The sequence below is a fragment of the Dermochelys coriacea genome, chromosome 2, assembly GCF_009764565.3.
Source record: "Dermochelys coriacea isolate rDerCor1 chromosome 2, rDerCor1.pri.v4, whole genome shotgun sequence".
In the NCBI taxonomy this organism is placed as follows: Eukaryota; Metazoa; Chordata; order Testudines; family Dermochelyidae; genus Dermochelys; species Dermochelys coriacea.
In genome coordinates, this window is record NC_050069.1 from 41514233 (window position 1) to 41528136 (window position 13904).

The window sequence follows — 13904 nt, forward strand, 5'->3', positions numbered from 1 at the left end:
CCTTTTCCTGCCCAAACTGCTCCTCAGCCGCAGGGGAGGGAAGGATCATTTTACAGGGAGCTGTTCCCCCAACATCCCAACTCCCGTGCATCCAGACCTCCCATAACCAGGTCCCTCCTTCCAAGACTCACCCCTGCAGCTGAACCCATCCCACTAACCCCCACCCCTTCACCCAGACCACCCCTGCTCAACTGCCTGCACTTGAACCCCCATCCTGCTGAGTTCCCCCAAACCTCAACCACCCAATGAGCTCTCCACATGTGGACACCCACCCCACTAAGCCCAAACCAGCTGCATCCAGATCCCCACCCTATCAAGCCTCATCCCCCACACCCAGACCACCTTCACTGGACCTCCATTGTCCCTGCACCTGGAACCTCCACCCCGCCCCGCAGTGAGCCCCTGTGCATCCAGATCCCCACCTCCACCCAGACCCTCCACTGACCTGCTCGCACCCAGATTGCCCCACATGGAACCCTCTCATCTGACACCTGGATCCCTCCACACTTGGATCCTGCCATGCTGAGCCTGCTTGCCCAAACCTGGTGCACCTGGCATGGGGGGGGGGAGGAGATGGCCCCAGGGTGTTTCTGGGGCAGGCCCAGCCCTTGCACTGTGTCAGGGTTGGGTGCAGCCTCATGATCGAGTCCATGTCTTGGGGTGGAGAGTTGCAGGGTGATCTCCCACCTCCAGGTAGCCTGTGGCCTGAGCTCCCCACTGCCATACTGGAGCCTCCACATCTATTTATTGACAAATAAAATGTGGAGAATTTTAAAATATTGTGCACAAAATTTTTATATTTTTTGGTGCAGAATTTTTAATTTTCTGGTGTAGAATTCCCTCAGGAATAGGACATGTGGCCCAACGGGATCAAACACATTTGAATTATCATGGAAGGCTGAGAGTGCAGACTGAGACAATTCAACATCTTTGCATGAAAACAGTTGGTCAGCGGGATCACTCTTGATGTCACAGAATCTAACAGGGCCCCAATCCACTTTTTTTTTTTTTTTTTGAAAGAAAATCAACTTTGACTCCCTGTTTAGAATGAGACCCAGACAGTCAAGCAAGCAAAATATGGTACTGACATGGATAAGAAATTCCTCTCTGGATCTTCCCCTCAGTAACTAGTTGTCAAGGTACTTGGGAACCATAACAGTCCATTAGCAGTCCTCAGTGCTCTCATGGAATGATGGGGAATGAAAAGATGACAACCCCAACTCAGTTACACAGGAGCCTTGGGATCCTGGTGATAAAGGTAGAGCAAGAGCAGAAGGAACAGGTAGGTGGTTTGACTCGTCTGTCGCCAAGAATGAGGCAGGAAGCAGTGCTGGGTGGAGGCAGTACCATCGGTACTGAGAAAGCCAGTGTTGGAAGTGGTGTGACATTACCCAGGGTATAAATACCCTGGATAGACTGACAGCTGTGTTCCCTCCAACTTGGGATGCCTTTTGCACTTCTTCACTGTGAGAGCAACCACTCCTGGTTCTGCTTACACACAGCCTCTAGCATGTAAATTACTCCCAGTTATAGTGTAGGAGTGTTATAGCTAGCCACTCATGAATTACATTACAGAATGACACCAGCAAATTCCCAATCCCAGACCCTCCCTCAGAAATGTGCAACTTGTACTGCCCAGCTCTCTCCTTCTGAGCAATGCAAGAAAGTCCATCGTTTCGTTAATAAAAAATGATATGCATAAACCCTGTTATCTCAACTGAAGATTCCCAACCACTCTAATCCAAACACACCAGTTTAGATACAGCAGTAAAACAGGTTTATTAATAAAAGAAATAAACCTTTTAAGTGATTACAAGTAATGAGGCATAAAAGTCAGAGTTGGTTACAAAGAAAAGAAAAAAATGCAAACTAATACCCAATTTAGCAAGTTAAATGAATTCAGAGCAAAACATTTTCTCACCACATGCTTTTTGCAGTGCTTACTGGATGAAAGCCTCCCAGCCAGGACCCCTCCCCCAGTTCAGTGTTTCTTCAGGTGTTGCAGCTGCAGTGAGCAGAGAGGAATGAAGGAGAGATGATTTGTGTTGCGTGTTCTCTTTTTTATACCTGTCTCTCCTCTGAGGATTATCTTCAGCTGGGGTTCAGGTGACAAAGTCTGGGGAATGGGAACTCCCAACTGTTTCTTTGCCAATATGTACATTTCTTACTCACACACTTCTTCCTGCCAAAATATGGCCACTTAACCAAGTCATAGTTCATCTGATTATGTTGACACCTGGCCGAGGCATCAGTTTATCTTTTTGTCTCCGAGGAACTGGTTTGGGCTGCTTCCCCAGAGTTGGAATATGCCTTAGTAACATCACACAGTAGAATCTTAACTTTACATACAATGTTGCCACACACATTTTACCAGAACAACGACCAGAGAATTAGGAGTTTTCAAATGATACATCACAAGGTATACTTTGTACAAAATGTATCATAAAAATGGTAAGCATAGGGGTACAATCTATCACAAGTAGCGTTGGACCCGACATGAACAACCATACCAGAGTGACCGACTGTACCGAAGTCAAGGGGAGTGAAAAGCCTCAATGAAGTCTGGCACAGCAGTGCTTCCTTTCCTCTGATGGTTAGAAGCTTTCCATCTGATTTCAAGCCTCAATTTATTGATGGCCAGTTTATATCCACTTGTTCTGGTGCCAGAAACAGACCCTTAACTTATCTCTTCTCCCTCCCTGGTGTTCATCCCTCTGATAAATTTAGAGAGATCAGCCAGCTCTCCTCTCAGCCTTATTTTTGTTAGGATAAACAAGAAGCTCCTTAAGTCTCCTCTTGTAAGGTAGGTTCTCTATTCCTCTGATCATCCTACTAGACCTTCTCTGCACTTGTTCCAGTTTGAATTAATCCTTCTGAAACATAGAAGACCAGACTTGCACAATATTCCAGATGAGGCCTCACAAGGGCCTTGTATAATGGTAACACCACTTTCCTATCTCTACTTGAAATCTCTCTCCTGATGCACTCTAGGATTCCCTTAGCCTTTTTCACAGCTGCGTCACACTGGCAGCTCATAGTCATACTGTGATCAATCAATACATTCAGGTCTCTTTCTTCTGTTGTTCCCAAGTGATACATACCCAGCTTATAGCAAAAATTTTTGTTAGTCCCCAAGTGCATGACCTTGCACTTTGCACTATTCCACCGCGGCCCCGCTCCCCCCTAGGGATGGCCCTACATATCGGCAGTACCTCTCATCTTTGTGTCATCTACAAATTTTATTAGCACACTCCCACATGATTGTCTATTTTACAATTATCAGAACTCCTTAACTCAAGAATGGCTGTCATTTTTAAAGGTGAACTGTAATGCCTTTAAAATTCTCTCTCTATATACAAAAATGCTGAAGAACGTAGTGATGCTCATACTACAAACTTCCCATGCACAACTGCAGGTTCCAGCACATTGCACAAAGACTAAATTCACATTAAAAGGAACCATCAGAAATCCCAAACTAGCAAAAGAAAACAGGTATAAGATACTATTATCTGTCATTGGGGCTAAAGAACTGAAGACTAACTTCCAAGAGTTGAGTTCAGGGCTCTATTTCTCTCCTGCAACAGCTGATACCCCCTACACGTAGAGCAGCTCTTCAACTATTTAAGGTGTTAAAGTTAAATAAAAAAACAACTTTTCTAGGCAGGTGAGTAAAAACTGATTTTCAGCTCGTGTTTGAAAGTATATTTACTTATTTTTAAGTGTAACCCATGTATTCTCTTTGAGCATACTAAGTCAGACCACTGGTCCATCTAGCCTAGTGTCCTGTCTTCCAAGAGTGTCCAGATGCTTCTGAGTGAGTGATCCATCACATCATCCAGTCCCAGCTTCTCACAGTCAGAGATTTAGAGACACCAGAGACCATGAGGTTGTGTCCCTGAGCATTTTGGTTACTAGTCATAAATGGATCTATCCTCAATGAACTTCTCTAATTCTTTTTTAACTCAGTTATGTTTTTGGCCTTCACAATATCTCTTGGCACAGAGTGCCACATGTTGACTGTGTGTTGTGTGAAGAAACGCTTCCTTACGTTTCTTTTAAACCTGCTGTCTACTAATTTCATTGGGTGACCCCTGGTTCTTGTGTGGTAACTGCTAATTTGCATTACTTGAACACTAAGTGCAGGATCGTAACACTCTCATTTAAAGCATTTCAGCACACCTTTAAATGATGCGATTCAGATTCCTATTTTTAAGGAGTTCTCTTCACAGTAGGCCAAACCCACTTTTCTTGATAGTAATGAAAAATATTTATTCTGAAAAGAAAATACCTGTTTAATAAGTTTACACTGACCCAGAAAGAAAAAAGTTGGAACCAGTATCATCCAAAGCACTAACATGCTGCAGTCAGTGTTTCACAGCCTTTAACGTAGAAAGTCATTATTTATGTTCCATTTAAGTACTGAATTGTTTCAGTGAAAACACGTCATCTACACTGTCTATGCTAGAGGTGGTTACAGAACTTTACTCTGCAGCAGTCAGACCTGTTCAGCTGCAAGATTGAATGGGCCCTGAAAAGCTGATTGCTATATACATAGGCCCAGATGGCATGCATTTACCAGAAGCATGAACTGTAATCAGAGTCCAGCAGCCATATGACCAAAGCCTTTTGAAGTGGAAACACTGTAAAAGTAAAAGATCTTTGATATCATTGGCTTCAACTGCATTGGAACAACAACAAAAAAATAGTATGCCCTTTAGAAAAACAGTATCAGCATAATGGAAGCAAGTATTTCTGGATGCAAAAGCCAACGTATGTTTTAAAACAGAAACTGATAGACATTCAGAAGAAAAAACGTTTGAGCTATACAAACATTATAAATGATCAACAGCTTAGTTCATTAACAGGTTAGTTTGATGGAAAATAAACTGCCCATTACAGACATGGGGTACACAGGCATTTCTCGAGACACGAAGGAATAATTTCTTTGGTAATATCTGTACACTATTTCATTACAAGTATGATGCTTATACCTCAATACTAAGTCTAGCAAATCTGTACTGTAGAGATGCTGGAGTTCTTAACAAAACAAGCCCTTTTTTATCGGCTGGTTGACTGGATAACATATGCAGTAATCCTGTCAAATTAACAAATCCCAGTCCTTCTCCACAGCCAGCAGCTAATGAAAAATCCCCTTGAGTGACAAAACCTAAAAGGATTCTAGAGCAGTGTGAAGTAACATCTGGTAGAGGGTCAGGCCATAAGCCAAGTATTAGTTCTTTAGGCTCCTTAACTGCTTTTGCCTCCAGGGCATCAGAAGCACCACTTTCTAGAGCCTTCCTGTTCTTTTTCTTTTTTCTCTCTTTTAGTTTCAGTATCTTGTGTTTGAATATGTCACTGTGTTTGGGCTCTTGAGGACCATAGAAGAGCTGGTCTTTGTTAAGCTGTAGAAAATCCTCCTGTGTTGGAATGCATATCATGGTATGTAATTCAGGGCTACCCTTTCTTACCAGAGACAAGCTGACCCACACCAGCACCCTTGGGTAACACTTAAAGAGTGGTAAGAGGGCATCTTCAGTCATTTCCTTCTGTCCAAGTTTTGAAGCAGGGCGTATCCTCTGACCTTTTCCACAAGTAGGCTGGCACTTGGCTGATAACTGCTTTAATAGTTTTCTGCTCCTGTTTGAAGTTTAAAAGATGCATTAGTGATGCTCAAGTACAATAAAAAAAAACCTCAGAAGTATCACTGTAAATTAATTTAAAAAACCCCACTATCTTGGACAGCCTTTGTAAAGCTCTCAAAATTTAAAAAACCCACAAACACACAGGTATAGAACTATTTGCTGAAAATGGCACAATACATTTTAAAAATCAGTTACTTTAACAGCACTTTTGGCTTCAAATTTGTTTGAAGACAGATTTGCATTTCTTCCGTGTTATCACTATTTTCATATGCTGCTATGCAAAATGAAACATCCACACCCAAGCACTTCTCTTCACGTGCACTAGCATGGCTTTATCAGTGTTCGAGATCTTAATTCACTCTATAGAAACATGAGTAGTGAGAGGAACTGTCCATATCCATGCATTAGAGATGGGAATACAAGTAAATGCATCAAGAGTGATAGAATTTTTAAACTGGAGCTTTAAAAATTAAACTAAATTTTAATCCTTTTTAAATAGGAGTTTTTTTAGGTGCATGTTTCCTTTTCTTTTTAACCATTTACACATTTCTTTAATAAAATATGCCACTTTCTCCCTACCAATGGCTCTCTGGGCCCTTCAAATATCCTTCCCACTGGCGTGGCCCTATATTGCCTGCCTCCAAAGCAAGTACCAACCCAAACTGTTTACTAAAAGAGGCTCCCCACTGCAGTCAATGACTCCCCATTCAGGAAGGGCACGAGAACAGCTTACTTCCAATCACAGCAGGTTCTTTCTCCCCCCCCAAGAAGGCTTTTTATCTCACCCTCCCACCTAGATAGAGATCTACCAGGTCAGAATTCACTTCCCATCCCCTCTGGGAGCCGGGGGACTCAATTAGATGGTGGGTCCTCATGGCTTGCCAATTAGTCATCCCCTCTTAACAAGCATGCAGGACAGTACTTACTGATAAGTCACTCCTACATACCTGAGAACAAAGAAGCCACTACTTGTTGCAGCTCCATCTTCTTTGCATAAATTTTGAATCTCTGTCATTTCTTCCATCATGCCAGCCTGAGAATCCTCTATAATCAGTACAGGTTTGGGCTCACAAGGAACCTGCCTTTGAGTTGCACAGCTCTTACTGTCTGCAGATGAAGTAACCACAGATTCTTCTTGAGCTTTATATCTTACTTCCCAGTCCCTGTTTAGTTGCCCCCACGGACAGAGGAAAGGTGCCAGGGTGCCAAGTTTGACATAGTTTGCCCTTTTTGCAGGTGGGCGTCTAAGAGAAAGAAGGAAATAGAAAAATGTCCCATAACTTGGAAGCAATGAAACAATGTTCATTTTAGTGCACCTCAAGAATAAAGAAAAATTATGATGTTGAAATACCGGATAAAGGAGAATAATCTATTCAGCTAACTTGCAAATTAGAAAAAAATTACATGACAGGGCCCCGGTTTACCAAATAACTAAGCATCTTTTTCCTTGTACTTTAAAGATGGGCAGTTAACTCTTTAATCTTGTTAAGCAGGAATTCTGAATCTCTGGAAATTTGACTTCCATAAAAAACTGCCATGTGTCTGTACTTCTGGAGTGCAAGGGTTCTGCATTGTAAGAGGTCTACTTTGTTGGCGCTGTTGTGACTGATGTTACTCAATCTTCTCCATAGCCTCTTGCCCCCGGCAGCAGGCAAAACATCTGACACTTATTTGCCCAGAGAGTACTTCTGCTTGTACCACATTTCGAGGCAAAGAATTAGAATAAAGCGTTCATTTACTTGGGAAAATAACTATAATCAAGTGCTTTAATTAGTTTAATTTTGTACTCTATAGTTTCTTGCACCCTCTTTAATAGATGATATCAAAATGTCTTGTCACCAATTGTATCCTTCTCCATTTGGCAGACACTAGTTTTCTCTTACAAGTTGCTAATGGAACTTGAAATGTACGGCTTTATTTACTTTGTTGTATTATGCACAATTATATTACAGCTTTTTTCTGAACAGAACTCTGGGAATAGGTGCATAAAACTAACTAAAACACTTAGGGGAGAGCACTTAGTCTACATAACATGGATTTTTGTTTCTTATTATATTGGGATTTAAAATACTAAACACCACCCCACCACAAATCGCAAGTCTAGAAACTGAACTGAGCAACAGATAATTTTACGGCATATCAAGTTTTGATTAAAGTGGCAAATCAAAAATCAATCAATCAATCAATCATGGAGAAATTAACTTCACCTCTTGAATTTTTCAAGAAGAATGTTTTCTAGTTCTTTGGCAAACTGGATTCCAGCAGGACAGTCTGGGAAATCATTTGGAATGTGAGGTGTTCTTTTATATTCGGAATGTTTCAAACCCTCTTGCAAGCCACCTACTCGTGCACCTCTATATATCTGTAAGGTAATAACATTAGTATTTTTCTAATGCTCCTAACTGAAGCATCTTGTAGAATCCCTTAGGCGCTACTCTCAGAGTACTGAGCTTCTATCACTTTAGTTTTGTAGATGTGATTAAAAGTATGGATATCACATTCTAAAGACTCATTTGAACAAAATGCTAATTATGCTTTATTAGTTTAATTCTCAAAAACATCAACAAATCTAGAGAATGATTTCAAAAATTCTTACTACAAGTATTGGCACAAATGTTATATCTCTGCAAAGCTGTTCATTTACCTTTTATTATACAAAATATCACAAACTGTTCCATCCATATGCACAAAACTATATAGCAAACTGCAGACAAGCATAATAAATCATCCTCTTTAAATTTAAGAGCAAAATGTTCCAAACAGCAAGGTAAGAGCATTCAGCACAATTTAAACTTTGCTCTCCTTTTTCAGGTCCCATGAAATCAGATATCGCCAATTGTGTTCAGGAAGACCCTCAGCTGGCAGTATGCTGGTGAGGTCGACCAAGGGCTAGGCTATAAGGATGGCAGTAAGTGCCAAATAAGAACCTTTGCAAACTCTCAGAATACTCTTTTAAAATTTAAATTAAAATTTAAAAAACCTTTAAGATTTTGGATTTATTGTATCTTTTAAAGAAATAAACATACACTTAGAAACACGATAGCTGAAAAACTATAAAGCAACACTGGCCTACTCACTCTGCCCCCATATAAAGCCTCATTTCATGCTGTCAAACATCCATTATTGGTGCAATAACCGAAGTGGACACAATGATAGGTTGTTTTCAATATTTTTAAACACACACCAACTCACTTTCATGACAATATTTATCTGCTCTCTTTAAACTGACATTTTGACCAAGTAGTTGTAAGTGGGTTGCACAAGGACAAGTTTTCCCCAATATGTACGTATCAGAGTAAATGAACTTATAACCTGTCATATTTGCCTGCAATTTGTAATGAAAGCCACTTACAAAAGGAATCCAGAAAGCCATGCCCCAGCCCTTTGGCAGATAGATATCCCAGCCACTTCCCCATCCTGGTCGATCTTCACCAGCCACTTTCCCTGGCTGTTGAACCAAGAGAATAGGAATCTTGGATTCACGAGGACCCAAGTCAAGCTGTGAGCCAGGTACCAATAGTTCACCTCTCATATGGTTTAAATCCTGAGATGGGATAAAAGCAGTTGGAAAAATGCTCAATTTAGTACCCATTTTTCTTTTTTCAAAAAGTTATTACAGTTACTCTCTCACACACACACACACACACACACACACACACACAGAGTGATTTCCTTATTATAAGCAGTGAAAGTAGGTAATCTGAATTCCGCACAGGTTATTCTATGTACATTTGAATCTGTCTTCACCTATTGATAAAAACAGTTCATAAAACAACAAATTTAGGATGCTCCTGGGAGCAAGTGTTAATCTCAGCATCCAAAAAAAAAAAAAGCAGCACAGGATTTTCACATCAATGCTTCACACTACTGTATTGCAGAGCAGGTACTGAAACTGAAGGTAACTAAGTAGAAATACCGACTTCTGGAAAAAAAACATTAGTAAACAAGTTGTGAAAATCTGACTACCAGACAGTTTGCCTGAGGGAGAGAAATACTGTACCATAATTTAATTTTTAAGGGCTCTTCCCACGAGTGTTTAAATTTTTGCTGTGTACCAGACTAGCTGCTTTCAGACAATTTCTCACTCACTATACTGAGCAATAGCTAAGTTGCATCATTTTTAGGATTCAGTAGCTAAAAGAAAAAGGAATCTTTGGTTCCAAGCATTGCTTTATAACCAATTTCACAGCCGTGGCATAAATGTAAATCAAAATGGTACCCAGGAATTCTCAATCATCTCTTGCTATAACCTCTTGCTTAGGTCAAGGACCTAAAAGGTATACTTAAGCCCTTTTCAAAAACATGTAAGGCTACAATCTGTAGAGCTATTAAAGCAGAAAGGAAATGTCAACAGAGTAGTTAGCACTCGAGTTTATGGCAGCATGCAGAATGTCACCAGGTTCATAATGGTTATCATTCTGTTTTGCCTGTACGCAGTTATTTCTATTTGGCTACACAGGTCATGCTTTAGAAGAGCTTTGATTATTTACACAAAGGTAGTCATCTGAAGGAATATGTTGCCAACTCATACAGAAATTAGTCAAATATTTTCCCATTTCAAAAAGAGGAGTCCAGAACTTGCAGCCCAGAGAGAGTGGGAGCTAATGTGACTTTAAGCCACCTTTTTTCCCCTCCAGATCCTAGGCTGTTCTACAGCCCCTGGAGCGAGAGCCTAAGTTATGGCAGCCTATCCCCAGCTGCCTGCAGGTTACAGCACTGCCCAGAATCTCCACAGCACTATGTGTTGCAACCCTGCTTCAGGCACAACCCTCCAGTCTCCAGAATGCCCCTACTCCAGGGTTTGAGAGGCAAAGCCTTGGAAGGCAGCCTTAGAGCTATCTTCCTTAGTTCCTGCACCCTGGGAATCCTCACCCAACGAGATCTGAGGCTTTTAGAGCATCTGGCCCTTTTACCTAGTGTAAAGGCATCAGAGCAAGAGTAAGGCTTCTCACCCAAAGTTTTTAGAAAAACCAAGATATTGAATTATTTTATCCTAAACACAAGCCAGCAAAACTATATTTCAAAGCACAAAGTAAGTAATGAAAAAGCATTACTGTAATGGTTGTGCAAGAAAACTGGATATGACGACTCCAGTGAACTAAAGAACAAACTCTTCATCTCAGTAACAACACACTATTAAATTAGGAAGTTGTTGCTTTGTGAATTTCAGGAAGGTTGATTTTTAAACTTCACTATATGGATTGTAGGGGAGGGCAATAAAATGTTAACCCATAGTTTCTTTAGAGTAATCCATGCTGTTAGTTACCTGCTCTGGGATTTTATTTTCAGTAACGTTCTTACAGATAGTCTGGTCCCAGATAAAGCTGTGAGCACATTCCACAGGCACACCTTCCAGAAGCAGCTGCCTAACTTTCTCATTATCTGTAAGAGAGAGAACCTTCATACAAAACCTACATTTCTCAACTTAAGCTACATAAAGGGAATAGACAATGTGAGCAAAATAATTGGACAGACTATAGCTATGGAAATGGACATATTAATATGAAAAATCAAATCTTCCAATACCTTTTAGTTTGTGACAACAGCATCCACATGGGGCAGTTACAGCACAGCACTTTGGTGTGTGTGGCATTTCACAGCCCCACAGTCAAGTCCTAAGGCCACTTTAATTCTGAATGCATCCACACAGAGGTTTAATGCAGTTTAACTAATCCATTTTAAAGTCACACCTTTAGTTAATGGGAATGAACTTTCATCCCTTTGTAAACAAACCCTTAAGTATTTTAGCTATATTGCCGATTTTTAAATGGGTTTGTAGTTTGTCTGAGAAACCATTTTAGAGGACTGAACAAGTGGTCTCATCAAAAGCAGTTTCATAGCATGAATTAGTAAGTATATGTTGCCAGGTTTGGCAAAATGAATCCCACAGATCTGTAGTATATAACCTGTGGCTCTTTATAATTGGTTTGTGGAATCATCCATTAAGTGAAAAAGGCTGAAATTTACTGGATTTGGGAAATCGGCAGAAGCAATGTTACCATGATGCCTACAAGCTGCTATGTGTCCCACGTCAGCAAATTTGTATGATAGCTGGAGATTATCTTGATAATATTTTAATAACACATTTTAAAGTTATCAGTACCAAGTCTACCACCACCTGACCACTTAATTTGTTGTTCCCATGCGCCCCTCAGCCTATCTTTTTAGGGCTCATAGGGGCAAGGACTGTGCCTTTTCCAGGTTTTCCAGTGTCTAAATAGTTGTGGGTGCCACCAGAAACAAATGTAGTATTTTTAGCTCTGCCATTGACTAACTGACACCTTGGGCAACTCACTCAACTTTATGTTTCAGTTACTCCCATCTGCAAAATGGGGATAATGTTTATGCACCTTTCTAAAGCACCTTGAGGTCTACAGAGGAAAAGCAATGTACAAGTGCTGCTATTATTGTTAAATACATTGCAATCTGTGCACCAGTATTATCCTATCAAAACAAGATGGTCTCAATACAGTAAGGCTATCAATTGTTCTCTGACAAACAAAGCAGACCACTGCTCTAGGTTTTCTATCTACGGCACCATATCTTAAGATGAAGATCAGTTAAAGGAGCATTCAACATGAACCTTTTTAAATTGCTTAGTTTAAAAAATTCTGATAGAATACACTCAATTTTTGAAGAAAATTCTTCAAATGTTAATGATTTCCTGCTATTCATACTTACAAGCACCTTTTCGGTAAGGGAGAAACTGACTATTTAGAAGAAAACTGTAGCACTGCCTATACACAAAATGCTGTCAGATGCACACAATTAAAAACCTTTACTTTTCGGCTATAGTCATTTTAAAAGGTACTACGTGTAACTACAGGAGTTAAATTCTCAGATAAAATGTGATTTTTTTTTTCAACTTGACAGTGTCCCTTGAATACCTATAGTTATCAAGAGGATACCTCCAAAGCACCCCTGAAGTTAGGTTGTCATATAATCACAGAAGACAGACAAAAAATAATGGATTAGATCTTCTAGAAGTTACGATTCCTTAAACTTGAAAGCATAAATCTAGAGGATTCTGTTCTAGATGTAAAAATGCTTTTTCAAATAATTTTAGTAACATTCATTTATTTCTTCCACCTGTGCTGATGCTGAAATAGGAATGGTATTCAACTATGATCACATAAGAATGACACAAAGATAAGCAACTAAATACAAGATTGAACAGATGGTTGAGAACCACAGTGCTAAACGAGGGGTCCAGGGCCCCATGGGGGGCCGCAAGCAGGTTTCAGGGGGTCCGCCAAACAGGACCAGTGTTAGACCCACTGGGGCCCAGAACAGAAAGCCTAAGCCCTGCTGTGCAGGGCTGAATCCCGTGGCCCTGAGCCCTGCTGTCCATGGCCGAAGCAGAAGCCTGAGCAACTTAGCTTCACGTGGGCTCCTGTGGCATGGAGCCCCAGGCAATTGCCCTGCTTGATACCCCTTAACACCAGCCTTGACTTATATGCAGAAAACATTTGTTGTGGCACAGGTAGGGCCATGGAGTTTTTAAAATAGCATGTTGGGGAGCCTCAGAAAGAAAAAGGTTGAGAGCCCCTGGTTTCACATAAGTAATTAGAGCACAAAGGGACCATTCAAGTGAAGTGGCCCAAGTCAGAGGCCAAAAAGGGGGTTTAGTGAATTACACCATTGTAATAAGCCATAAATCTTGTCTCTCTTCCAACAGAAATTGGTCCAATAAAAGATATTACCTCACCCTTGTCTCTCCAATATCCTGGAACTGACATGGCTATACCACTGCATACAAGAATAAGCAGACTGTTTCCCTTCACATCCAGTCTCTCTATAATCTGCCTCTCTCTGTATTATCCAAATGTGTCCAGATCACCCCTTTGCTCCACTAATGTAACTTTCTCTTCTTTGGCCTCTCCTCTTTAATTGCGCCGTTAAAGGCATCAGAGTTGCAGTTACATCCATGCCCCTCCCTTGACACTCTTCACAACTTTCTATATTCTACAAGAAGTTAAAGTTTCTCATGTCATTTTCAGAGAGCTATCACTGCTTCTGCCTATGTCTAGAATTTTAATTCCCTCTACTCCCTCCCTACAGGCCTTCCAATCTTCTCCTCACTGTCCCACACCTCTTTCTGCTCCTGGCTTTGTGCAGACTCTCTCATTGTTCCCTATGTTTGGAAGAATCCCATTTGTCTGTCAAATATCCCAAACCTAAGTCTCCTCAGCAATGACCTCTTTATAACAACCGTCTCCTGAAGGGCTCTCCTTGCGGTTTTGTCTAGAGTTTGTAAGGTCA

At 40.8% G+C, this 13904-nt stretch overlaps 1 protein-coding gene across 8 annotated transcripts in view; it reads right to left on the reverse strand.

Moving 5' to 3' along the window:
- Positions 1-1760: 1760 nt before the first annotated feature.
- Positions 1761-13904, reverse strand: part of POP1 (POP1 homolog, ribonuclease P/MRP subunit) — a 48216-nt gene continuing 36072 nt past the window's right edge. For all 8 annotated transcript variants that reach the window (XM_038390198.2, XM_038390197.2, XM_038390193.2 and 5 more), the window contains 5 exons: positions 10909-11024; positions 8995-9186; positions 7850-8004; positions 6590-6886; positions 1761-5637 (listed from right to left, as the gene is read on the reverse strand). In XM_038390198.2, coding sequence (XP_038246126.1) covers positions 4986-5637; positions 6590-6886; positions 7850-8004; positions 8995-9186; positions 10909-11024 — 1412 coding nt within the window. In that variant the 3' untranslated portion in view covers positions 1761-4985. The remainder of the gene's footprint in view (positions 5638-6589; positions 6887-7849; positions 8005-8994; positions 9187-10908; positions 11025-13904) is intronic.